The sequence below is a fragment of the Amblyomma maculatum genome, chromosome 1, assembly GCF_055883805.1.
Source record: "Amblyomma maculatum isolate TAMU_Amacu chromosome 1, ASM5588380v1, whole genome shotgun sequence".
Taxonomy (NCBI): Eukaryota; Metazoa; Arthropoda; class Arachnida; order Ixodida; family Ixodidae; genus Amblyomma; species Amblyomma maculatum.
In genome coordinates this window covers 370,060,524-370,085,872 of record NC_139344.1, presented here as the reverse complement: position 1 = coordinate 370,085,872, position 25,349 = coordinate 370,060,524, and the positions used below count along the sequence as shown (strand labels likewise).

The following is a 25,349-nucleotide window of genomic DNA, read 5'->3' as shown; positions in this document are numbered from 1 at the left end:
TATATTCTTGGGATGTGAACATTATTTTATGACATCCATTGAATAGTGTGTGCTGAAAAATTTTTTATAGTGGATTTGAATGCCGTGGCTCTACGAAGGTACATCCGATGTGTGTGTGTAAAGACAAAGACGTGCGCGCCGTTGCTAGAGAAGGTGCATTTAACTGCGATGACATTTAACTTTCCATCGCGACATAAAATCAATTTTTTATGTCGCGATGGAAAGTAGTTCTTTTTCTTTTTCACGTATTCAGTATGTTTATGCGTGCTTATGTATCTTTCGATATCTACTCTAATTTACAGTGTGGATCGACAGACACTACTCAGAAGGCAAAGAGGAAGCGGCGTCCACAGGTCCACGTGACCTACCGCCATACCTGGCACCGACAGTCGGGGCACAGCAGCTACCATGGCTCATGGTAGGGCCCCAACCCTAGGGCGCCGAAGCGACCCCGAGGACCGGGTACCGGGCATCGTAAAATTCCATTGAAGCGGCGTCATCCTGGCCACCATGCGGACCGAGCCTTCATGGACGCAGAGGCGCCTGACTTCGTGCGCGGTGCCTTCCGCTTGCTGAACACCTTCGAGGGCATCGCTCAACTGGCAACCCTACTAGCCACCTGCGTCGTGCTGAAATGGGTACGCACCTACACATTGCAACTCAGCACCCGGAGGGCAAGCGTCGTGCTCATGGCCATGTTCTTCGGCCTCGTGTGCTACTACGTCGGCCACCTCGAGAAGCAGTGCATCAGCAACCGGCGCCGCTTCGTCGCCTACACACCGAGGCAGTTCACCGAGCACGTCAGCAACGACGTCAAGATGATCCAGCGCTACTTCTGGCTCGCGGCGCGCAAGCCGTCCAAGCACGGTAACTACCGCAGGCTGAACCGGGTCTCGCAAGCCATCATAGACGCCAACAAGGACCTGCCTGGCGCGGCGAACAAAACGTGGTCTTTCGTCATTGTGCGCTCCGTGACGCCCAGCGCGTTCGTGCTTCCCAACTGCCGCACGTACGTCTTCGAGGGACTCTTCAAGATCTGCGACAACGACGACACGCTCTCCTTCGTGGTGGCGCACGAGATGGCCCACTGTCTCCTGGAGCACACGCTGGAGAAGGAGTCCCTGTCTTTTTTCCTGGACAAACTCAACACTCTTGTCTGGATATCTTCGTTGTCCTTAGTCCGCGGAGACGTGAAGGCCACGCTAGTGCCGTGGTTCGTGAGCCGCGCGCTGCACTACGCCGTCTTTCTGCCGCAGAGCCGCTCGATGGAAATCGAGGCCGACACGCTTGCGCTGCAGATGATCGCTAAGGCCTGCTTCGACTTCCGCTACAGCATAGCCTACTTCGACAACGCTATGACTCTGAAAAAGAGGAGCATGCGTACGAGGAAAACGAGGAAGCTCATGTCAACGCATCCGACGCGTCGGGAGCGGGTTCGCGTCTTGTATAGCCAAATGGGCAAGGCCATGGAGCTGCACAAGTCTAGGAACTGCCCAAAGCTTCCTGTGCTAAGAAAGAACGACAAGGCTCGCATCGCGACATTCCTTAGCGAAGTCATCGGGCGAACGAATAAATGAGAATGGCGGGAAAGCATTTCCTGTTTCGAGATATATCCGTCTCAGTTGCTCAGAGTGGGCCAGTTTGGAAGAAGAGCGTGTACATTACTAATTGAGGTCGTGTGTAGAGTCTGTAGAGAAGATGACTGAGTCCATCGGCGGCAGGGCGGCTTGACTGAAGCCGAGCAGCTGCTATAAGACCACGATTGTTGCGTTGGATGTGTTAATGCGTTAGTGCATATTAAACGTGTCAGAGTTTATTGGTGCAAACATAATGCATATGGCGGCCGCACAGGGGGTAATTTTACCCTGTCAAACCGAAATGATCGAGTCTGTCGAGTGTAATTACACCTTTTCTAACTGCTTAATTCAAGCCGCTTGAGGTCGTAACTTGCTCTATTTTGAATTCTTCTCGTCTTATGAAAACGTTCTTCATGAAAAGAAAAAGCTTATAAAGCGGACCATGATACGAGATAACATGAACAGCTGGGCTTAAAAGGGCGCTAGCCTTTGCGATTCGTCAGTCTAAGACACCAGAAGAAAATCCTTCGGGCTTCTTCTCTAGCGCTCAATAAGCCTGAATTAGCACATGACGCTGAGCGATTGTTGAAACTTTGTCACAACGTAGAGAAAAGCGCTACAGCTTTTGCGAGTGGAAAAAGAGTCGAGACTCCGTGGGCTTAATTTAATCGCATGGAAAACAAGCTGGTGGTGTCGACATCAGCCTGGTCGTCGATGTCGTCATACAGTCCAGGAGTGTGCGGTGACTCCAGCTCTTGGTAAAAAGAAGCCACAATGCATACGAAGTAGATCTGCAGATTAGATAACAGGACAGACAACTCACATGACGATTCGCTTTCGAGACTTCTGGTATGAAATGTACAGATAATGGGTCATTTGTGACGGAATGACGTCATACTTACCTGCGAAATGGTCGCCAACGTGAAGATAATGCCAAATGCCAGGGCTTCGCCATGCTGCTGCGTCAAGAGGCGAAGGAAATTAAATTTTGTACTCAACACAGGATTACACTGCTAGGTTTCCGCGAGGGATGCATTTTATGCAGCACTGGAAAATGACGAATGCCCACCGTTACGTAAAGACAGGCTTTCGAAAGTTTCGCGGCCTGCTGATATTGCGATCTATTTGAGCATGAGATTCTAGTTATTTTATTAGTAAATACTGCTGGCCGTGGAGCCGTTATACTGGCATGACATAACAGGACAAATGTTAACCTGCCCCCTTCAGAATGTCGTAAAAAAATAGATACAGACGGTTTAACTCAGTTAATCAAGCAATATCGCGCAGCAGCAGGACGGTTTGATAGGATTGTGTTTGCTGGGCCTCAAATATTAAGCGTTACTTTGCTGTGTTAATCAGTCGGCCATGCTTCCAGACCACACACTGCATGTGCTTCGCAGATACGATTTTCTTAACGTAATGCTTTGATCGGCGATGGTGTTGGATACGAATCACGCTTTGTAACATAGTTTGGCAAACACAATTTCGTGGTCAGTGAAGCAGACCAACCAGAGGTGGATGTATTTCCCACTTAGTAATTGGTTGTCATGCAGGAAAGGAAAGGCGCAGTATCCGTCACACTATATGTGGAGCCCTGAAATCGGCTTCAGACATCGGGTTTCTGAGAGATTGCGGGTAGCAGCGCTGCAGAACTAAAATACAGAATTCACCGTAAATTACGAAATCCCATTTCATGCAATGTAATCAATTGCATACTGTTTCAATGCTTGTTTCAGGGATTCAATGCTCATAAATTCATCAATTTGAATTTCCTTCCCTTTGTTATAAAAGTGCATCGTTGTACTGCACTCTGCTCTTACAACATCTCGGTGAGTTCGTACAACACGACATCCAGAGTGGCAGTGACTGACAGATTAGGGCAATGAAGAACTTACATCCATGTGGTATCGCTCGGTGACTAGGTGAAGGCATACGACTTGGACGACGAGCACTCCGACAGTATTCCATAAGAGCCAAGGTAAAACCAGGTAACGTTTAGGCTGCATTAAAGATACAGTAAAAAAATATTAATATTGCCACGTGGCAGTGACAAAGCCGTCGGAAAAAACCGAAGAGAGGGGAATTTCATTGAAATAAACTCTTTGCTGGGCTGTCTTGCGCCCGCAAAAGAACTGAGCATTTCGGCGGCAGCGATAACAGCAAGAGTGCTCACCGGTCGCCGAACTACGAATGGCCGCAGCATTCCGCATCGCTCAGTTTAAAGACGGCAAATGAATATCTAGATAAACAGGCACTATATATCTAGAACAACATGGAACATTGCGGAAGCAGGGGCGAGTGGCTGGAATCATTCGAGATACACCTCGGCCCATCTTGCCCGGTGAAGAAAATGATAAAGCCGCATCTCGGAGACACTGAGCTTAAATAAATAAAGAATCCAAAGGCCGCGCGCCAGCGGCTGCCAGCAGCAAAAAATAAAGCTAACAAGTGTTCATGGCAATATTACTGACTCGAGTCACGCACGCGTGGTACTCTGCTCTATAACGGCATATCTTACAGATGATAAACCTGAACCCCGTAACTATACTTGACAATCCCTCTGGCTATGAGGTTGTGCAATACAGTGCCGAACACAACCATGCAGCGATTTTCCTTTCTTTACTGTCTTAACTTTGTACGCGCCAATGTTCGCAGACTTGAAGCTTGTCTACGAATATCTCGAATCTCGCGAACAAGTTCGCTCACGTGGAGTCACAGTTGAGCTTTTCGATCTTGCTGTCGGTCGTCGGAATGCCGACTGGCAAAATTAAACGCAGTTGTTCAGCATGCAGTGCAGGTAGAATGAAAACATTAGGAATATAGGCGCGCGTCGGATCTTAAATTCAGACCGTCATTTGATAGCGAGCAACCCAGTTTTGTATGCATGGCTTACCTTGACGGTGGACGCGAACAAGATAGCGCTCACGATGATGTTGATGATACACTCACTGCCTAGCAAGATTAGGATATCGCGAAACGCTGAAGAGAGAAAGAAAGAAAACAAAAATTGATGTGAGATCTGAGCAATGATATTTGCAAGGTGCACACCATCATTCGGATGGCGGTGAAGGAAGGGTGGTAAAGGGAATACGATAACAAAGCAGCTAACATCAATAGAATACCTATAAAGTTCAGTAAGCATATATCGCAGGTAGGCGAGTTATAAAGAAAATTATATATAAATACTATCATTATATGATATTTATATAAATGATATATATATATATATATATATATATATATATATATATATATATATATATAAATACTTTATATTAACTATTGGCGTGTGCGTCAAAGAAGCAAAATACATGCGCACATTGTCTAAGTGAACGAAAAGAAAGCGTAAATTTAAAGGCTGTGTGATCTGACCTTAAGTGGTTACTCAAAATATGGGGAACGTTTAAGCTTAGTCTTTAAGGGTATGATGCGATAGAATGTATTATAACCCGATATATAGAGCACTGATTTAACCAAGCCATATGAACATCCTGACGTGGCGTCCAAAAGTGACAGAAGGTTGATTTAATTCCTCCTTCCCACCACTAACCACCAATCCGAGTTGGCAGCTCCTCCGAACTTCCTGATATAACGTGGCCTAGTTAAGTCGCACTAAGTCGCACTAGCTGCCCTGCCAGCGCAGTGCACGTGATGTTTCGCTCAAAACGTCGGCGCCGACACTGTATTTTACGCGTAACTAGAGTTTTAACAATATCCCGTTAAAATGGTTTGGCAACTGAACAGACTCGGATAACCAATACACCGATACGGATGGACTGCATGTACCCTAACATTTTGCATTCGGATGAAGCGATGGTCAGAATTTCGGTTGGGCTCTTTACGAGGGCAATGCTTGCTCTATCCCATGATTTCACTCGAGACAGCCAAGAGGAATAAGAAATCTATCTGCTATATTTAAGGGCAGATTTTCTGAGCCATACAAGGCATAAAACAGCTGCTTTAAATGACTTAATTCTTCTCGAAATTGAGCGGTCACACAGTGAAGAACCATGTTTAAAATGAGATTAACAAGTTTCCATGATGCCATAAACCTTTGAAAGATGTATTGTAGTGGAAGGCTCAAAATTAATTTAAACTATTTTCTAGAATGACACCAACTACGATCTCAATCTACAAGCGCTTTAGCAAGCCCTCTCCACCAAAACGCCACCCTAGCTGCCAGGAATTGAACTCGCTGCCTAGGGCTCTGAAGCGGAGCTCCATAGTCACTGAGGGATATCGTGATATTAAAAAGCAATGTTTAATGTATGGCCTAACAACTTCCTTTATTTCGTACGAAGCCTTGTATTGCTCACCTTGGCTTTTTCCGCTTCCTAGCTTATCAAATGTCTTGGAATCTTGCAAAGTGGTGACATAGAGAAGAAGCATGAACGTCCTAACGGCCTGCGTGGAATACGTAACAGTTTTTTAAAAAGTTTACTGTCACAGGCTAAGAACATTTGGACCCGATTTGGTTATATGCACATCCTTCTACCTCGCAATGATAGTCATCGCAGTGACATGTCATACTGGTATTTCCCAGACCACAACATAAAAGTATAGGTATGCGTATACACCTGTTCAGAACGCATCTTTGTATTCCAATATGTCTCTTTAAGATTATCACTTTTTCTATAGAATTGAATGCTGGACAGAGGAGCTGTCGTATTTATCTCACTACAGTTGGACGCGAATTCCAGTCTTGTACACGTTACAGAAAATACAGTTACAATTATTCGATTTGATATGCAACTGAAAGCAGTGAACCATTGCAGCCCCAGAAAATGAAGTGAAAAATTACGGGACAGTAAACAATTACTACTGAGTTACATATCTAAATTTATTGCCAAATGGAAACTGGCTCAAAGTGCAATAAATTAGTATGGCTTGCTTGAAAAATTATTTACACGCTATTAATTTTCAACAGTAATTGTTCTTCAGAGTTGTCGCTGATTTCGCGACTTTTCCATGAAGACATCAGCCGCTGCACTGAATGCTTTCTTAATTTAAGCGCTAGATGGTGTGGAACAACGTTACATCGCAAGAACACCTTGCCAATGCTTCTATACCATGTCCTCTATAAAGGACCACGCTTCGTTGCAGGCACTGTAAAAATCTGTAGACGTTTTAGCAAATAAGCAATTGATTACCGATGATTGATCACAGAAAAATAATAAATGATTTACCCCGAACTTTACTGCCCGAAAAAAAAAAAAGTAGTCAGTTGACTACACAATTACATGGAATTGTGATTAATTACAAGCAATCGATTACAAGTAGTCAATTACGTACAACTCTGCCTAAAACCCAATGAAGCGGTAAACATTCCTCAAGAGACGCTCTCTCGCCAATGGCGTCGACTTACTCTTATGACGGTCGACGCTAGAGGACGAGAGGACGAGAGGAGAGGTGTTTGCCTCATCATTAGTTATATCCGACTATACTATAGATCAAAGGTCGGTTACTTAGGTTAGAAGATTACTGAATGTGAGTGCTCGCGACAGTGGTTTTGCGGTGCTGGGTTCGAGCACATTTAAGGCTGAGATGAAAACCCTCAGTGACTGAAATAGCGACGACAAATTCTTCGGTTACTAACAACTGCCTTCTTAAATAATGGGGAACCATGCAACCGAAACGTCTTTTCGAGCCGTATAGAGACGGAACTTCATACTGAGATGGAACGCACCGCTGGTCGCTCGCTCGCTCGCTCGCTCGCTCGCTCGCTCGCTCGCTCGCTCGCTCACTCACTCACTCACTCACTCACTCACTCACTCACTCACTCACTCACTCACTCACTCACTCACTCACTCACTCACTCACTCACTCACTCACTCACTCACTCACTCACTCACTCACTCACTCACTCACTCTCACTCACTCACTCACTCACTCACTCACTCACTCACTCACTCACTCACTCACTCACTCACTCACTCACTCACTCACTCACTCACTCACTCACTCACTCACTCACTCACTCACTCACTCACTCACTCAGTAGGGCAAGGCTTTCGCTCTAATCAATAACCGGTGCAGCTGCCGAGATTGCTGAGCATGGAGTGGAATTTTGGCATGCAGCTTGGCTGGCAGAAGCGCTAGTGGCACCGTTCTCTGTACATGTGCAGGCAGCTACCGGATAGGTCCCGAAAAAAAAAAATATTGTGGGAGGAAAATATGCGAGTGACTGCCCCGAGTCTTTTCCGTATAATAACGCAATGCGCTATCGTGTTTTTAGAAATACCCTCTCTAATATTAGCACAAATCTTTAAATTGTTCTAGCAAGAACCAAACATCTTGCCTAATAATTATTAAGACATTACTCTATTTTAGCTACCGGTAGACGATTCTCTGCCCATCAACTTGCTCGTCTCAAAATCGTCATAATTCGTAGCATGTAAAAGACACACAGAGGAAGGAAACAACTGCCTGCAATTCTTCTTCGAGAATCGTTTCTGGTTTTTGCCCCCGTTGCTTGGCGCTTACACCACGTGGTCATCTGACAGGATCCTGTTCTTTTTGAATATGATTAATAACTTTTCAGATTGATGACAGTATAAGATTTGTAGGTCGACACTGGGTTGATGTTACGGTTTACAGAATGTTTTAAGTCCTGAGCTTATGACTGAACGCGAGCCTTTCATTCGCAGTATCGCTAACGGCGCTGTTACCCCTCTCACTGAGGCTTAATTGTTCTTTGTCATTCATTTCAGACCATTCGTTGTCCCTTCTCTCTTCCCTCTTTAATCCCCTAATCCCTTTACCTCAGTGCAGGGCAGCCAAACGGAAACCTTCTGGTTTACATCCCTGCCTTCCCTCCTCCTCATTATCTATCTATCCATTTATGCATCCATCTATTTATCTGTTTTGGAGAAATGTTTTTTTTTAATTATTATTATGGTGAGAATGTGTGCGTGACTTGCTTGAGATCAAGTTACACTCACGATGCAGAAGATGCCGACGTATCGTGAGCCTGTTTTCAGCGAACACACGCAGCATGATCGGGTCAGGAGCGCCATGGTGGGCCACACGCCTTGTGAACTCCTGCGCCGAAACGATCAGGTCAGTGCTCAAACGCGGTTGAAGGGCAAGTTTCGAGAAGACAAGTGTGTGTCAGTCAGAAGAAAGACTACTGCCTTCACGTAGCGGAGTATCATGGCGGCGTTAGAGGGCTCACCACAGCAGTGGCTAACGTCGTGTGGACAGGTGCTGCGGTTAATTTCCAGCTGGCTTCGCTGTACTGGCACAAGTGTGTGTCAGTCAGAAGAAAGACTACTGCCTTCACGTAGCGGAGTATCATGGCGGCGTTAGAGGGCTCACCACAGCAGTGGCTAACGTCGTGTGGACAGGTGCTGCGGTTAATTTCCAGCTGGCTTCGCTGTACTGGCACCGAGGGCATATTCCCGCTAAAGGAGACCGCAATAGGAATGGGCAGAGACACAAATAGTCTGCTGCACTTAGCCTCAATACGTAATCCATTAGGTAAACCATGAGTCATACAGGCGGGAAGGCAAGAATATACCTGCCGTCTCAAACCGACATTATACTTGTCTATGGTAACTGTACTGCATATTTCTGCAACTATATCCCGTTCTCTCTAGCTACATTTTTGCATATCTCCGTGTCTATCCGTTCTTCATCCTTGCGCGTCAGTCACTCTGCACTATTTTTGCAGCTTCATTAACTGGAGTCATAGAAAATGTAAAAAAGGACAGGAATCAGCTTAAACCGCGAGTGCTCGCTTTATTGTTCCTTAAAATGATAGCGCGAAACTCTTTATCTCGTTATTTCTACTAACTAACGAAAAGGTGTGAGTTCGCCGCCTTTGGAGTACAACAAATGCGTCATAGCCCCGCAAAAATTTCCAGAAGAGTTCGTCTCTCTTTCTACCCCTGGTAAGGAATACGGGATATGCATGCGGCGTTTAATTACCCGATACGACGTATGAAGCTAACAGGAATGCTTTAGCGGTGCGCTCATAATTAATTCAGATCACCTGGACTTTTTTTCTTTTAACTTACATAACGCAGAAGACGGGCATTTTCGCATTTCACATTCATCGAAATATGACCTCCGCGACAAGGATTCTATTCCGCGACCCTGGGAACCGCAGCCAAACGTCGAAGTTACTGAAGCATCGCGACGGTTTCTTTTTTTTTTTTGTCGTTGCTTCATATCTTCGGCGGCATTACTATGGCATAGGAGCAGAACCTGCAGTGTGTGTGTGTGTGTGTGTGTGTGTGTGTGTGTGTGTGTGTGTGTGTGTGTGTGTGTGTGTGTGTGTGTGTGTGTGTGTGTGTGTGTGTGTGTGTGTGTGTGTGTGTGTGTGTGTGTGTGTGTGTGTGTGTGTGTGTGTGTGTGTGTGTGTGTGTGTGTGTGTGTGTGTGTGTGTGTGTGTGTGAGTGCGCGCGTGTGCGTGCGTGCGTGCGTGCGTGCGCGCGCGTAGGGTGATGTTTTAGGGTGATGGCGTGCGGAAAAAAAAATAAACTTCGGCGCAGTCATGCAAACCAATCGCCGGAAAAGACTGCAAATATGAATGCGCTCACATGCTCGGTACGCTGGTTTAATAGCAAGCGCCGGGGTCGCGAGGCAGCGAAGTAATCCTCGATCACCTCAGTCACACCAACTGTGCTCACAAAACAATTACATAAAATAATTCCTTACAGACCGCCAAGCCTACATTCGAATACAAGATGCGGAACACGGGCCATACACCATCGGCTCGAGGGGAACACCTCAAAGCGCTGTCTTGTCTCCCCTCCTCTTCAATTTAGCCAAGCTTTTGTAACGAACAGAATTCTCTACTCGACCCCCTACTTGTACCTGCGTAAACACGATGATGAATAATTGGAGGCCATCCACCGGAAAGTCATCAAGCGGGCTCTCGACCTTCCGGTCAGTACGTCCAACCAGAAACTTCTGGCCCTGCGCGTGGTGAACATCTTCCGGGAGCTACGAGAAGCCCACTTACTAAGCCAATACACGCTTCTTACGCAGACCACATCAGGTCGCCGCCTCTTGGACGGACTACACACCAAACGCAATTACCACATTGAGGAAAGGGTAAGAGTGCTAGAACTCTGGAGACGCGCCCTGCGGGTCCGACCCCTTCCCCGCAACATGTCCAAAGAAGACCATAACGGTCGTCGCCAAGCGCGCGCGGAAGCGTTGGAGCGATACTATGGTCACCAGCAACACATGCATTATGGGGATGTTACCGGCCCACACCACGGGGGGTGGTATACGGCTGCAGTCGTACCCAACACAAACAAGGTTAATGGGCTAACTTTCAAAGCCTACAGCACAACTCACGCAGAGGAGATTGCTATCGCTCTGGCTCTCAGTATTCCCAAGTCGAAACACATCATGACCGACTCGCGAGGGGCCTGTCGGGACTATAAGCTTGGATGAGCTCCCCCGCTTGCCCGGCGTATACTGCAATCTAGCTGCCTATACATAGACCCAACTCCGCATAACCTCATTTGGGCATCCGGTCACCAGGGACTCAAGAGAAACGAACAGACCGATCAGGCCGCTCGCGCACTCTCTCCCTGGGCTATCTCCCTGTCCCTAGAAGCCTACTCCCAATCAGACAATCTGGCCCTTACATTCAAATACATCACCGATTACTACAAGGAGGAGCACAGGCGCTACCCGACCCCTTGTAAGGGACTGGATAGCGATGACGAGTGCCTCCTCATCAAAATGTTTACCAATACTGTACTGTGCCCGGCGGTGCTTAAACATTTCAACCCGTCCTTTGATGGTGCGTGCCAGTACTGGGGGGAGGTGGCTGACACCTTCCACATGGTCTGGGCGTGCCCGTTAAACCCATCCATTCCCCCCAACCTCAATCCAACTAGAGAGGACTGGGAGGCGGCCCTGCTCGGGTGTCCAGACCTTAAGGCTCCAAAGGCCTTGGTTCAACGGACGCGGGCGGCGTTGCTTGCCAGTGGGGATCCGGAATACGGGCTCCACCTAGTATTGTGAGGGCAGGAGACCGATGCGTCTCTAACCCAAACACCTCTCTGTAACCATTTAATTGTTAATAAATGTTTTAACCGCCACCAGCACAGTAAGTTTGTTCTCGAGGACACGCGTTCCGTAAACTTTTTCAGGAGACTGCACTGCGGGGGTATTGTTTTGAGCCCCGCGCACGAAATGATTCCAACGTTTTCCGCAGTGTAAGCGTACGTTCGAACTCCCCAGAAAATTACGTAGTAGTGCTGCACTGAAAAAACATTATTCATGTGTCTGGACACTTTTCAGAGAAGCAAACCTAAAGAAGCAGTAGCAACTAATGAAAATGAGCATGCCTGGTTTCACTCACTCGCTTTGTCCTTGATCGAGAACCTCCGAAAGTTACGTCGCCGAACCGACGGCAACGCGCTGCGTTTCGTTTCCCGGTCGCTGAGTGTTTCACCCGTTTTGACGGTGAGCGAAGCGGTTCGTCAGGGATGAGTTCTCTTCCCACGGCTCCCGAAAATAGCCCCACTTCCTTCGAATCGATAGGGCGTGCGCACCCTCCGGCGCTGGGCCAGAAATGCTGCGCACTGATTCATTTGAACCGTGGCGAGAGAGAAATAAAAACTCGAAATGCAAACACGGCACATTTTGACCGATACAGCTCTATAAAAGCATAGAGTGCCGACATTATTGCTCTTGTTAACTTCCGTACTCAACGCTTCGGGTTTGACTGGCAAGCAAGTGCAAAACCTTTTCGCATATACTATTCTTGTTCCTCATGTGCCCTGACAAGACTGCTAAATAAAGTTTCTTCTTTTTTCTCCCTATTTCATGGATTGGAAACATGATATTATCTGCATGTTAAAACATATCACTTGTTACGTCTTATCTCTTTACAGGCATGTTGCGAAGTTGTTCTTAAAAAATAAATGAAGGCACACTCCTGAAACGCTGAAATTCATTGCTCGAGAAGTACAGCTCCAGCGACTGTTATCTGTGATCGATTTGAATCTCCCATAGAAGCCCATGCGTTCGATCGATATTTATCTTCTATCCTTCGGTTAAGATGATCAGCTACTTTTTCGAAGTAGCGGGATCGAAGTTTGAACCCGACCGCCGGCGGCTGCGTTTCGATGGAAGCGCAACGGAGAGGCTTCCGTGTGTTGTGCGATGTCAGTGCAAGTTAAGGATCACCAGGTTATATAACGGTTTGGTTTGTGGTGTTCAACGTCCCAAAGCGACTCAGGCTATGAGAGACGCCGTAGTGGAGGACTCCGGAAATTTTGACCACCTGGGGTTCTTAACGTGCACTGAAATCGCACAACACACGGGCACTTTGCTTTTTGCCTCCATCGCAAAGCTGCTTCCGAGGCTAGGATTCGATCCCGCGTCCTTGTAAACAGTAGTCGAGCGCCGTAACCACTACGCCACCCCGGCGGGGCCAGGTTATATAATAATAATAATAATAATAATAATAATAATAATAATAATAATAATAATAATAATAATAATAATAATAATAATAATAATAATAATAATAATAATAATAAATAGTGGTTCACAAGAAAGGAAATATGTAGTATATGTCACACTTGTTCTCCTAAACTGCGCCGTAAAGGAAGGGAGGAAGGTGGGAGTGAAAGTGGAAAGAGAGAAAAAGGTGCCCTAGTGGAGGACTACAGAGTAATTTCCACAGCACACGGATGCCTCTCCGTTTCACCTCCATCGAATTGCAAACGCCGAAATTTCTAGCTGCCCCGCCGGGGTGGTGCAGTGGTAAGACGCCCGACTACTGTGCCGGAGTTCCCGGGATCGAATCCCGGCCTCGGCGGCTGCGTTTCGATGGAGGCGAAACGAAGTGGCGTCCGTGTGCTGTGCGATGTCAGCGCACGTTAAAGATCCCCAGGTGGTCGAAATTGCTCCGTAGCCCTCCACTACGGCTCCTCTTTCTCTCTTTCCACTTTCATTCCCACCTTCCTCCCTTCCCTTACGGCGCGGTTCGGGTGTCCACAGAGCAAGTGTGACAGTTACTGCGCCTTTCCCTTCCTGTGAACCAATTTATATTTATTATAAATTTCTAGCCCTCCTGCGGCTCCTCTTTCTCTCCGCAATCGCTCCCACTTTTCACGCTTTCCTTGGGCGTCTTACCACTGCACCACCCCCGCGTGCCCCGCCAGGGTGGTGCAGTGGTAAGACGCCCTACTATACTGTGCCGGAGTACACGGGTTCGAACCCGACCTCGGCGGCTGCGTTTCGATGGAGGCGAAACGAAGAGGCGTCGTGTGCTGTGCGATGTCAGCGCACGTTAAAGATCCTCAGGCGGTCGAAATTACTCCATAGCCCTCCACTACGGCTCCTCTTTCTTTCTTTCCACTTTCACTGCCATCTTCCTTCCTTCCCTTACGGCGCGGTTGATGTGTCCACAGAAAACGAGTGAGACAGTTACCGCGCTTCTCCCTTCCTATAAATCAATCAGTTTTATAAATCAATCCTTGTGGCGCGGTACAGGTGTGCACAGAACTTGTGTAACAGACACTCTGCCTTTCCTTTTCTGTTATCCAAAGCCTGGAAAACATCCTACAAGCCTACAATCTTTGCGGCCAATATGCTAACGCCCACAATTAGATTTAAGAAAAAATGACAACCACCCCTCTGTTATGGTTGTTGGAATGTCAGCAAAAATATCATGCTCGGCAAATTGGGTTCCGTACAAGCCTTGGCACATAATCTGGGTTGGCTATACTAGCCGAAGAGGTCGTAGAGGTCGTAGAGGTAGCCGAAGAGGTCGCCTCATAGCCACCTTGAACGCGCCGTGGTGGCTACCGACGTGACAAAGGCATGCGATAACGTGTTACATGCCAAGATATTTAACAACATGGAAAGTATGGGCATTCCCTTACAGGTCACAAAAACGGTGCATAGCCTGCTTAAGGGCAGGACGTTTTCTGTTCTGATAAATGGACAACAAATCGGCAATTACCCCTCAGAGGAGTGCCGAAAGGGCCCGGGTCTTAGCACCTTTGTTATTTAATATTGCACTGATCCCTTTGAAGTGGAGATTAGCTGCAGTACCTGAGGTGCAGTTCAATATTTACGCAGACGATGTCACAATATGGTCTACTTATAAACGCCTTGAGACACAAAATCTTTATTTGCAAGATGCCCTAAATACACTAAATGATTGGTTTGGTCTTTGGTTTTTGGGGTTTAACGTCTCAAAGCGACTTAGGCTATGAGAGACGCCGTAGTGGAAGACTCCGGAAATTTCGACCACCTGGGGTTCTATAACGTGCACTGCCATCGCACAGCACACGGGCGCCTAGCTTTTCGCCTCCATCGAAAAGCGGCCGCCGAGGCCGGGATTCGACCCCGCATCCTTGGAAACAGTAGTCGAGCGCCCTAAGCACTGCGCCATTCCGGCTTTTTTTTCTTTATTGCATGAGTTGGTACAAATACATCAGTAAAAGATCGTGGTTGTCATGCCCCTTGGCTGACAACCATGTCTAATGAACTTTCATTACCACAAGTTCGCCCATCAGACTCAAGACCTCCTCCGCAGCGTCTTGCTGCTTCAAAATTTCTGTTAGTTTATACACTTGCTCAACAAAATAATCACATACAGATCGCGCATCGACATCACAGTGTCTATAAGCCATCCTACTCCTCCAAATACTGTGAAGGCCCAATAGCATGATGAGGTCATACTGAAAATCATCATTAACAGTTGTCAAGTACCGAATTCCACGTGGCGTCAATGGCAGGTCTTTTTTAAGTGTCCTTTGTAACACCATCCCAGTAAAACAATCCAGGAACACGTGCTCAACTGTTTCAGGTTTCCTACATAGTAGACAGTTTGAGCCCCAAGGTACAAAAAGGCCCTTTTCTTCCATCCATGTTTTGACTGGGAGGGTTCCTGTATGCAATTTAAAAAAGAATGTTTTTACGTCCGGTGCAACAGTCATGTTTTTAACTCGCTTGAGCAGGTCTTTCCCTGGGCCTTCACAGTATAAGGTTCTGTACAATGGAGCTGGGAAGAATTGTGAAATAAGATCCTTGTACAGCCGCTTAGGTGGTACCGTCGCTAAATACTCTACAGAGTACCGCACGCGCAAAAACCTGAACGACCACACCACTTCTCGCAGGAAGCGTGACACAGTGTATCCCCGAGCAGAGCATGAAGAGACTATAAACTCTGGAATTGCACTGGATAGCATGATTTGCATAAAGGTTCTCAGGAATGCATCTTTTTGGTTACGTAGGAAACAAAACCTCGAAAAGGCACTGTGCCACCCCGGCGGGGCAATACACTAGATGAGTATGTCCGCGATGCAGGTCTCTAGCTGTCACCCCAAAAGTCGATCTACATTCATGCTGCAAATAAAAATGGAAAAAAAAAAATTGTCACCGAAAAGAGGTACGCCAAATATTGGAAATCAGGCATTACAAGAGGTGGACGAGTTAAGCGTTCTTGGTCTAGATATTCATAAATCTGACAAAGGAACACAATGACTTCATGAAAAAAGTAGCTGCGACCTCCTTGCACTTGATAAAACGTATTTCGTCAAGGGGAGGAGAAGTCTGAGCAGAGATGGCAAGACGTCTTGTACAATCGGTGTTTCAGCCCAGGATACTATACCAGGCTGAGTTCCAAGGACTCACGAAGCGACAGTGGGCAGAGTTGGAAACAATAAATATGAATTATGAAATATGAAACAATAAATATATATATATATATTTATTTATATATATATATATATATATATATATATATATATATATATATATATATATATATATATATATATATATACAGAGAGAGAGAGAGAGAGAGAGAGAGAGAGAGAGAGAGAGAGAGAGAGGAAGGGGACCAAGGGAAGGAAGTGGTGGGGCGGCAGAAGGAGAGCCACCGTATCTGGGCTCGGGGCTCTGGAATAATTTCGGCCAGACAAATTGGTGGTCTCTGGTTTTGCGGGTGAGCTCCGCAGTACAGACCTTAAAACGATGCCGCAAAAATCTGGTGGCGTGTAAGCAACATTTACATTACCAAAGAGAAAAAAAGAAAGACCCAGAACGCGCTGAACTTCCTCTCCTTTTTTTTTTTCTTTGCATTCTAACGTGACCGCTCAAAGAGCATCGCATCCCTGAGGTGCGGATTGTGGCTCGGATGATAGCTACCTACGCCTCCTCGTAGAAGCGCAGTAGAAACTTAAATACTAAGGCTAAAGAAGCAGAATAAACGGAATAACGGTTGAACATTCTGGTGATAGCATGTAATCATGCGTGACAAGTAAACATTTAAAAGCGTTAGCGTTAAAGGCTCCTCTCAACAGAAAATCCGCCGTCAGCGTTCCCATCGGCGTTGTGTGCGAAAACTCAGCTGGCATGGCCGCGTGCTGACCTGAAGTTGCCTGACGTTTCGTTCGGCGGGAGCCGCAAACTCGGGCCTTTCCTTTCATTGCGAGGGAGATATCATAATCATCATGCCTGCCCGCCGGGGTGGGGCAGTGGTAAGACGCCCGACTACTCTGCCGGAGTACCCGGGTTTGAACCCGACCTCGGCGGCTGCGTTTCGATGGAGGTGAAACGAAGAGGCGTCCGTGTGCTGTGCAATGTCAGCGCACGTTAATGATCCCCAGGTGGTCGAAATTACTCCGTAGCCCTCCAATACGGCTCCCCTTTCTCTCTTTCCACTTTCACTCCCACCTTCCTCCGTTCCCTTAACCCGACCTCGGCGGCTGCGTTTCGATGGAGGCGAAACGAAGAGGCGTCGTGTGCTGTGCGATGTCAGCGCACGTTAAAGATCCCCAGGTGGTCGAAATTACTCCGTAGCCCTCCACTACGGCTCCTCTTTCTCTCTTTCCACTTTCACTCCCGCCTTCCTCCCTTCCCTACCGGCGCGGTTGCGGTGTCCACAGAAGACAAAGTGAGACAGTTACCTCGCCTTTCCCTTCCTATAAATAAATAAAAAAAAAATTCGTTCCCTTACGGCGCGGTTGAGGTGTCCACAGAAAACAAGTGAGACAGTTACCGTGCCTTTCCCTTCCTATAAATCAATCATAATCAGCATGCCTGGACACTCCCATTCTGTCAGACACACGTTATCTCTAGGGCTGCAGGCAGGCTCATACGGCTTGGTTAAAGAGGGGTTTTATGTGTCGGATGGCAGCCTACGCTCACGCGTCGCATCTTTAAAAGCGGAACTTGTGTCCCCAATAATTTTTTTCTTGCTAGCTGTCTTTGCCCCGCCCGGGTGGCGCAGTGGTAAGACGCCCGACTACTGTGCCGGAGTTCCCGGGCTCGAACCCGACCTCGGCGGCTGCGTTTCGATGGAGGCGAAACGAAGTGGCGTCCGTGTGCTGTGCGATGTCAGCGCACGTTAAAGATCCCCAGGTGGTCGAAATTACTTTGTAGCCCTCCACTACGGCTCCCCTTTCTCTCTTTCCACTTTCAATCCCACCTTCCTCCCTTCCCTTACGGCGCGGTTCAGGTGTCCACAGAGCAAGTGTGACAGATACTGCGCCTTCCCCTTCCTGTGAACCAACCATAACCATAACATAGCTGTCTTTTTGGCACATATTATCCGAAAGTCATTTTCAACTTCAGTTAAATGTAATAAGGTGTGTGTGTGGGGGGGGGTGAGTGTGTGTGTGAGAGTGTGTGTGTGTGTGTGTGTGTGTGTGTGTGTGTGTGTGTGTGTGTGTGTGTGTGTGTGTGTGTGTGTGTGTGCGCGCGCGTGTACGAGCGCGTGCGTGCACGCTTGCAGCTTTTTCATATTGGTGATAGCTTTAGGACGATACGCGCTTGCAACATTTGTGTACTTTTACCGCGAGCTAAGAATCAGTCGCCTTGGCCAGGCCGCTTCGTCTATATACGGGTTGAAGACCGGAACTGAAATGATAGGCTATAGGACACAAACTACTTACCGAACTGTTTCGCAAGAAATTCTATTCAGTTCTGGCTGTACACTTTTTTTTTGCTGCCTGAACGGCAAAATACTCAACGATGAATCTCCTGACCACTGAATGAGGGCATTTTATTCGTTTTCTCTATAGCCGATCGAAACTGCCCGATTCGTTTGAGTCAGCCGGTCGCAAAAAAACGCAGATTTTTCATTGGAATCGTTGGGACTTCCAAGAACACTTGCCGCCCCGGGTATAGAGATAGCCGTGCTTACCTCATAAGATTGCCTATCAGCAAACTCTTTTCTTTTTTTAAAGTAATGGTCGCACCTTGGTTGCGATCCCTCCTCAATGAATGAAGACGATGTAGTCCGTACAGTGAGCGTGTGCAGCTTTGGAAAAAAGTTCTTTACTGAAAGGTGTTTTTCTAAAAAACTTCCTTCTCTTACGTGTTACTCATGCAATCGGGTGTCACCGCCGCCCTTCGAGACTTTACGGCATAGTAGTAGTGACACGATCGCGTGAAGTGGCGCGAAATACCCTAGAAACTCGGCCCGGGTCAGCATGTGCTCTCTGGGATAAAAAATCCTGAACTGTGTGAGTGAGTGTTCCGCGTGTACTATTTCGGACAATAACGACCGATCGCCCACGACGGCCGTCAGTGTTTTGTATAGTGTGAAAGTGCGTGCGTTGTGAACAGTTGTCTGGACGCAGAGCTATTGCGGAGGCCCGCCCGATGTGCCGAGTGCTCAGTTACGTAAAACATTTGCGGGTGGGCCTCAAGCAAACTACTGTATACTGTACCATAGTGTATATATTTATTTTATTTTTACCAACCCCTTTCTTTCTTCCTATCGCTCACCTCTTTGATTTCATCTACCTCTTCCTCGCTATCCCTTTTATTGCCCCTCCGGGGTGGCGCAGTGGTAAGACGCCCGACCACTGTGCCGGAGTTCCCGGGTTCGAACCCGACCTCGGCGGCTGCGTTTCGATGGAGGCGAAACGAAGAGGCGTCGTGTGCTGTGCGATGTCAGCGCACGTTAAAGATCCCCAGGTGGTCGAAATTACTCCGTAGCCCTCCACTATGGCTCCTCTCTCTTTCCCCTTTCTCGCCCACCTTCCTCCGTTCCCTTACGGCGCGGTTGAGGGGTCCACAGAAAACAAGTGAGACAGTTACCGCGCCTTTCCCTTCCTATTATTATTATTATTATCATCCCTTTATTTCCGGCGCCCCAGTTCAGGTGCTTCAGATATCAGATACCGGGGCTGGCAAACATCTTTTCCTTCCTTTTATATATACAATAAATAACCACCATCACCACCATGCAGCGCGATACTGTCACGTGCGATGGTATCCGATTAGTGTACGGTCGGTGCATATGTTTTTCACATAGTTTGTAAAGAAACAGTATATGGTGCAGTGTGAAGTTTGTAAAGAAACAGTATATGGTGCAGTGTGTACGGCAGACAAGGTGCAATGTTCCATAGCTATGCCAAGATGAGGGACAATGTCGAGCTTCGTCTCTGAACGCATCAAGGACATTCCGCTCTTTTTCCCCGGAACGCGTGGCTCCGAAATCTTTGTCTTCAGCATGGCACACAATATAGTACACTGCTTTAGGTGTCTTTCAGCGCACCCTCAGCATCCTGCAAGCTTCCTCAGCGCCTTTCTTGCCCTGTTTCAGAACAATAGCTGTGCTCCTGCCGTGTGCAGTCCTGAAGGTCATGTCGCGCTGAATAGTAAATAAATTGGTTTATAAGAAAGGTGACCCAGTTTCTGTCACACTTTCTACGCGGAGACGACCCGGGCCGCAAGGAAAGGAGGAAGGTGGGAGTGGAAGAGGAAAGAGAAAAAGGAGTGTCGGTAGAGGAGGGCTGCGAAATAATTTCGACCACCTGGGGACATTTAACGTCCACTGACATCACACAGCCTACGGACGCCCACCCACTTCGCCTACATTGAAACAAAGCCGCCGATGGGCCCCGCCAGGGTGGTGCAGTGGTAAGACGCCCGACCACTGTGCCGGAGTATCCGGGTTCGAACCCGACCTCGGCGACTGCGTTTCGATGGAGGCGAAACGAAGAGTCGTCCGTGTGCTGTGCGGTGGCGGTTTGTGGGGATTTAACGTCCCAAAGCAACTCGGGCTATGAGAGACGCCGTAGTGGAGGACTCCAGAAATTTCGACCACCTGGGGTTCTTTAACGTGCACTGACATCGCACAGCACACGGGCGCCTTGCTTTTCGCCTCCATCGAAAAGCTGGAGGCAAAATACAAGGCGCCCGTGTGCTTTGCGATGTCAGTGCACGCGATGTCAGCGCACGTTAAAAGGTCCCCAGGTGGTCGAAATTACTCCGTAGCCTTCCACTACGGCTCCTCTTTCTCTTTCCACTTTCACTCCCGCCTTCCTCCCTTCCCTTACTGCGCGATTGAGGTGTCCACAGAAAACAAGTGAGACAGTTACCGTGCATTTCCCTTCCTATAAATCAGTCAGTCAGCCGCCAACGGCTGGGTTCGAACCGACTAATGTCGAGGGAATTCCTTGTCATAGTAAAGTTTTGCAGCGCGAAGTTGCATCTCTGCAGGTCTTCCTGGGACCGGTGAAACGAGGACATCCATATGATTCGCCGAAGCACGATCTTGTGCTCTGCGCATGTGGGACCGTACACCGCATTCGTCGACGAGTAATCTAGTGCTCTACGCATGCACCCGATTCCCGCCTCTTCGACAGTGAAGGCCAGGATGAGCCATCTTGAGCAAAACTAGAAAAAAGAAACCTCGCCTGATGAATCTATGAATATGATTAATTGCAATGACAAACTATGACTATCACTAGCTAAACATTAGTATTATTAATATGAATTAGTAACCATGACAATGACTACGAATTTGACTCTGCTTAACCATGACTATGCCATTAATATTAGTTGTGGCGTCGCATGCGGCTGAACGCGCACTGGAGCGCAACAGTCATCCAATGTTCGGCTAGTAGTAGTAATAATAATAATAATAATAATAATAATAATAATAATAATAATAATAATAATAATAATAATAATAATAATAATAATAATAATAATTACAAGGATTCAACGCTGCTGAACCAAATCTTGAGCGAAAGCATTAGCTCTGGGTGATCGAGCGTTTTCTTCTTCTCTTTCTTCTTCCTCAGCCCCGCTTTAACCAAGCCGTATGAACGTGCCTTAACGTGAATATCAGGGTCCTAGCAGGCTGATTCTGACATAACCATTCCATGTGAAGCGAGAGACCCAAGTTGGCAGCTCCTGCCAGCCCATCTCTCGCTTTTCTCTCTCGTGGGGTGTGACGTCACGCGCTGCGCCATGGCTGCGACCGCGCTACGCCGACCACTTGAGTTGGTAACCCACCTCTCGTCCTGGTGTCATGTGGGGTGTGACGAGCATCACGTGGGTGCGGCCACGCTACGCCGACCACTTGAGTTGGTAGCCCGGCCAGCTCTCACCCTAGTGTCACGTGGGGTGTGACGTCACAGCGGCACGTAGGTGCAGCCGCGCCATGCTAAAGGCTCGAAACCTAGAGTAGTATTGCTTCCGTAATAATACACAAAACCAAACTAAACCAAACCTTTACTTTCTTTCCCGCTTTTAAATAAATCTGTTTAAGGAAACGAAAGGCGCACTATATTTCACCCTATTTTCTTCGTACACATGTTGTGGCTGTAGGAAGAAGGTAAAAAATGCACGGGCCTGATAATGGCTCTGCAGCTGCATGAGCCACCTCCGCTGCCTGTTGCTGTGGCTGTAGAAAGAAGGAAAAGAAAATGCACGGGCCTGCTACTGGCTCTGCAGCTGAGCCACCTCCGCTGCTGTAGGAAGAAGGAAAAGAAAATGCACGGGCCTGCTACTGGCTCTGTAGCTGAGCCACCTCCGCTTCCTCGTGCAGACAAAAGAGAAAACAGAGAAGAAAGAAAAGGAAGAGGGAGAGAAAGATGCGCGCCGCAACAACAGCCGTCCTCCACCACCGAAGCGGTGGCGGGTACAATGACGGCCTACAACAGATAAAAATTCGGTGGCAGGCTGCGTATTTGGGTTTGCTCGGTACGGTGGCTCCGCAAGGGACAAAATGACAGAAGAGACGAAGAAAGCGGGCTGTTCCGACTAGCATCTACCGCCCCCAGGAGCCGAGCAGCCTAGCGATTAGCGGCGCATGCTTTTTCAATGGGCGTCATGTCATGTTGGACGCGACACTAGCTTGAGAAAGCCTATACTACTACTACTACTACTGTTACTACTACTACTACTACACTACTACTACTACTACTATTATTATTATTATTATTATTATTATTATTATTATTATTATTATTATTATTATTAGTAGTAGTAGTAGTAGTAGTAGTAGTAGTAGTAGTAACAGTAGTAGTATAGAGGAAGACTCGTTTCATTAAGTTGCCACTTGTCTGTAGGTATACGGCCAAATTAACTGGCTAAATATTGTCTTCCCAGTTTTAATTATTAATGATAATAATATTAATTGGTTCGCAGGAAGGGAAAGGCGCAGTATCTGTCACACTTGTGCCTGTGGACACCAAGGGATGAAGGTGTCCACAGACGCAAGTGTGACAGATACTGCGCCTTTCCCTTCCTGTGAACCAATCATAATTATTAACAATAATTAAAACTGTGAAGATAATATTTAGCCATGTAATTCGGCCGTTAACTAGACAATTCAGTGCCAACTGCGTGAAACGAGTCTTCCTCTATACTACTAATACTACTAATGATAATAATAATAATAATAATAATAATAACAATTAGCAGAGAATAATTACTGTGTATTATTATTATTATTATTATTATTATTATTATTATTATTATTATTATTATTATTATTATTTAGTAGTAATAGTAGTAGTATTAGTAGTAGTAGTAGTAGTAGTAGTAGTAGTAGTAGTAGTAGTAGTAGTAGTAGTAGTAGTAGTATTAGTAGTAGTAGTAGTAGTAGTATAGGCACTCTCAAGCTAGTGCCGCGTCCAACGCGACGCCCACTGAAAAAGCATGCGCCGCTAATCGCTAGGCTGCTCGGCTCCTGGGGGCGGTAGATGCTAGTCGGAACAGCCCGTTTTCTTCGTCTCTTCTCTTGCTTTGTCCCTTGCGGAGCCACCGTACCGAGCAAACCCAAATACGCTGGCAGGCTAGCCCCCGCCGCAAGCGGCGGCGATCTACTTGTCCCAGCCCCATCAGGGGAGTAGCTCGTGTGGACAGAATGGATGGATGGAAAAACTTTATTTTCGTCAGAGAGCATGTGTGGACGATTCCGTGTTAGATGGCCATCAACCCATGGCTGACGGCGACCTGGGTGGCCCACTCCAAGGCCCTGGTCTGAACGACCGGGTCTGAGCTGGCCAACACGGCCTCCCACTGCTCGAGGGAAGGATCACGCATAATATCCGCTGGTGGCGGTGCTATGCTACAGCTCCATAATATGTGGTCATAGGTTGCCAATTCCTGACACCATTTGCACTCCGGCTCAATGTCCGGGTTGATTTTGCTCAACACGTATGGGTTGAAGAAACATCTAGTCTGCAATCGTCGCCAGACGCATTCCTGCGCCTTCACCAATTGCTTGTCCGGGGGTGGGTAAATCCTCCGATCAAGTTTGAAATGATTATTAATGTCATGAAAGGATACCAGCCCATCTCTCGTGGACCTTCCCGAAACGTCCGACTCACCTACCCGGCTGACGAAACCTCGAGCATTCATGTGAGCCGTCTCGTTCCCAGGATTCCCAGAGTGTGCTGGTACCCAATTTCCGCCTCCGTAGTCCCTCGCCACGTGGCCCGATTCAGCAATCGCGCCGCTGTGACAGATATTCTGCCCCTCGCCAAATTTCGGATGGATGTTTTGGAATCGCTGAAGATCAAGTCAGCATTACTACTAGTAATAGCTAGTGCTATCGCCGCTTCCTCTGCAGTTTCTGGGGAGCGGGTTTTGACTGATCCGGAGGCGATCAAGCGTCCCCGCCCGTCCACCACCGCAATTGCAAATGCGTCCTTGTCCCTATACTCGGCGACATCTACATAGACTGCCCCGTTGTACTTCCCGTACTTAGCATGTAAAGCTTTGGCTCTTGCCTTCCTGCGGTCCTCGTGATGTATTGGATGCATGTTCTTGGGCAAAGGTTTTATGTACAAGCCCTTGTGCATTTCCTGTCTAATCTGAATTTTAGTGTCACCAGCTGGAGCGTCAACTCCAATGCCGATCCTTTCCAATATGTCCCTTCCTGCTTTTGTTTTGAAAGCCTACCGAGCTGCATCACCAAGTGCGCCTCCCGTAGTTCTTCTAGGGTGTTGTGCACTCCTAATCCCAGCAGTCTTTCGGTAGACGCATTGTGAGGCAACCCAAGGGCCGCTTTATACGCCTGCCTAATCATAGCCTCCACCTTGCCTTTTTCCGTCGCGTCCAACTTCAAATAAGGCGTCGCATACACTATTCTACTGAGCACAAACGCCTGCACCAGCTTACACAAGTCCTTTTCCTTAACACCTCTCTTACGATTGGCGATTCTCCTGATTGGACAGAAGAGAAAATAGAGAAGAAAGGAAAAAGAAGAGGGAAAGAAAGACGCGCGCCGCAACAACAGCCGTCGTCCACCACCGAAGCAGTGGCGGGTGCAATGTACTGCACCCGCCACAGCATCTCTCCTCCAGGTATAAGCAGCGGAATCGGCATTCTCACCAGTCAGGCGAACCGCCGCCGATATCTTGGTGTTGAAGCGCAGTCCGTGGCGGGAGTTTTCAGCCTGGCAGATATCTAGAATATCTATGATTTATATTTAGGTCTCTTATGCCGAAGGGTATATCTGCGCCATAAAAGAAAAAAAAAAACATCGCGTACGTGGCACCTCCTAGGTGTAAGAATATAACTAGGTGT

At 47.4% G+C, this 25,349-nt stretch overlaps 2 protein-coding genes across 2 annotated transcripts in view; one reads left to right on the top strand and one right to left on the bottom strand.

Annotated features, from left to right (window-relative positions):
* Positions 1-527: 527 nt before the first annotated feature.
* LOC146208175 (metalloendopeptidase OMA1, mitochondrial-like) lies at positions 528-1,577 on the top strand. Its single transcript, XM_084578145.1, has one exon. It carries the CDS (start codon positions 528-530, stop codon positions 1,575-1,577), a length of 1,050 nt encoding a protein of 349 aa, XP_084434271.1.
* A 234-nt stretch (positions 1,578-1,811) lies between these two features.
* The window catches only part of LOC146208172 (uncharacterized), a 96,007-nt gene continuing 72,469 nt past the window's right edge, over positions 1,812-25,349 (bottom strand). Inside the window, exons 2-7 of the mRNA XM_084591783.1 lie at positions 8,519-8,618; positions 5,894-5,981; positions 4,471-4,556; positions 3,473-3,577; positions 2,480-2,533; positions 1,812-2,368 (exon numbers count right to left, since the gene is read on the bottom strand). Coding sequence (XP_084447909.1) covers positions 2,237-2,368; positions 2,480-2,533; positions 3,473-3,577; positions 4,471-4,556; positions 5,894-5,981; positions 8,519-8,593 — 540 coding nt within the window. The 5' untranslated portion in view covers positions 8,594-8,618 and the 3' untranslated portion in view covers positions 1,812-2,236. The remainder of the gene's footprint in view (positions 2,369-2,479; positions 2,534-3,472; positions 3,578-4,470; positions 4,557-5,893; positions 5,982-8,518; positions 8,619-25,349) is intronic.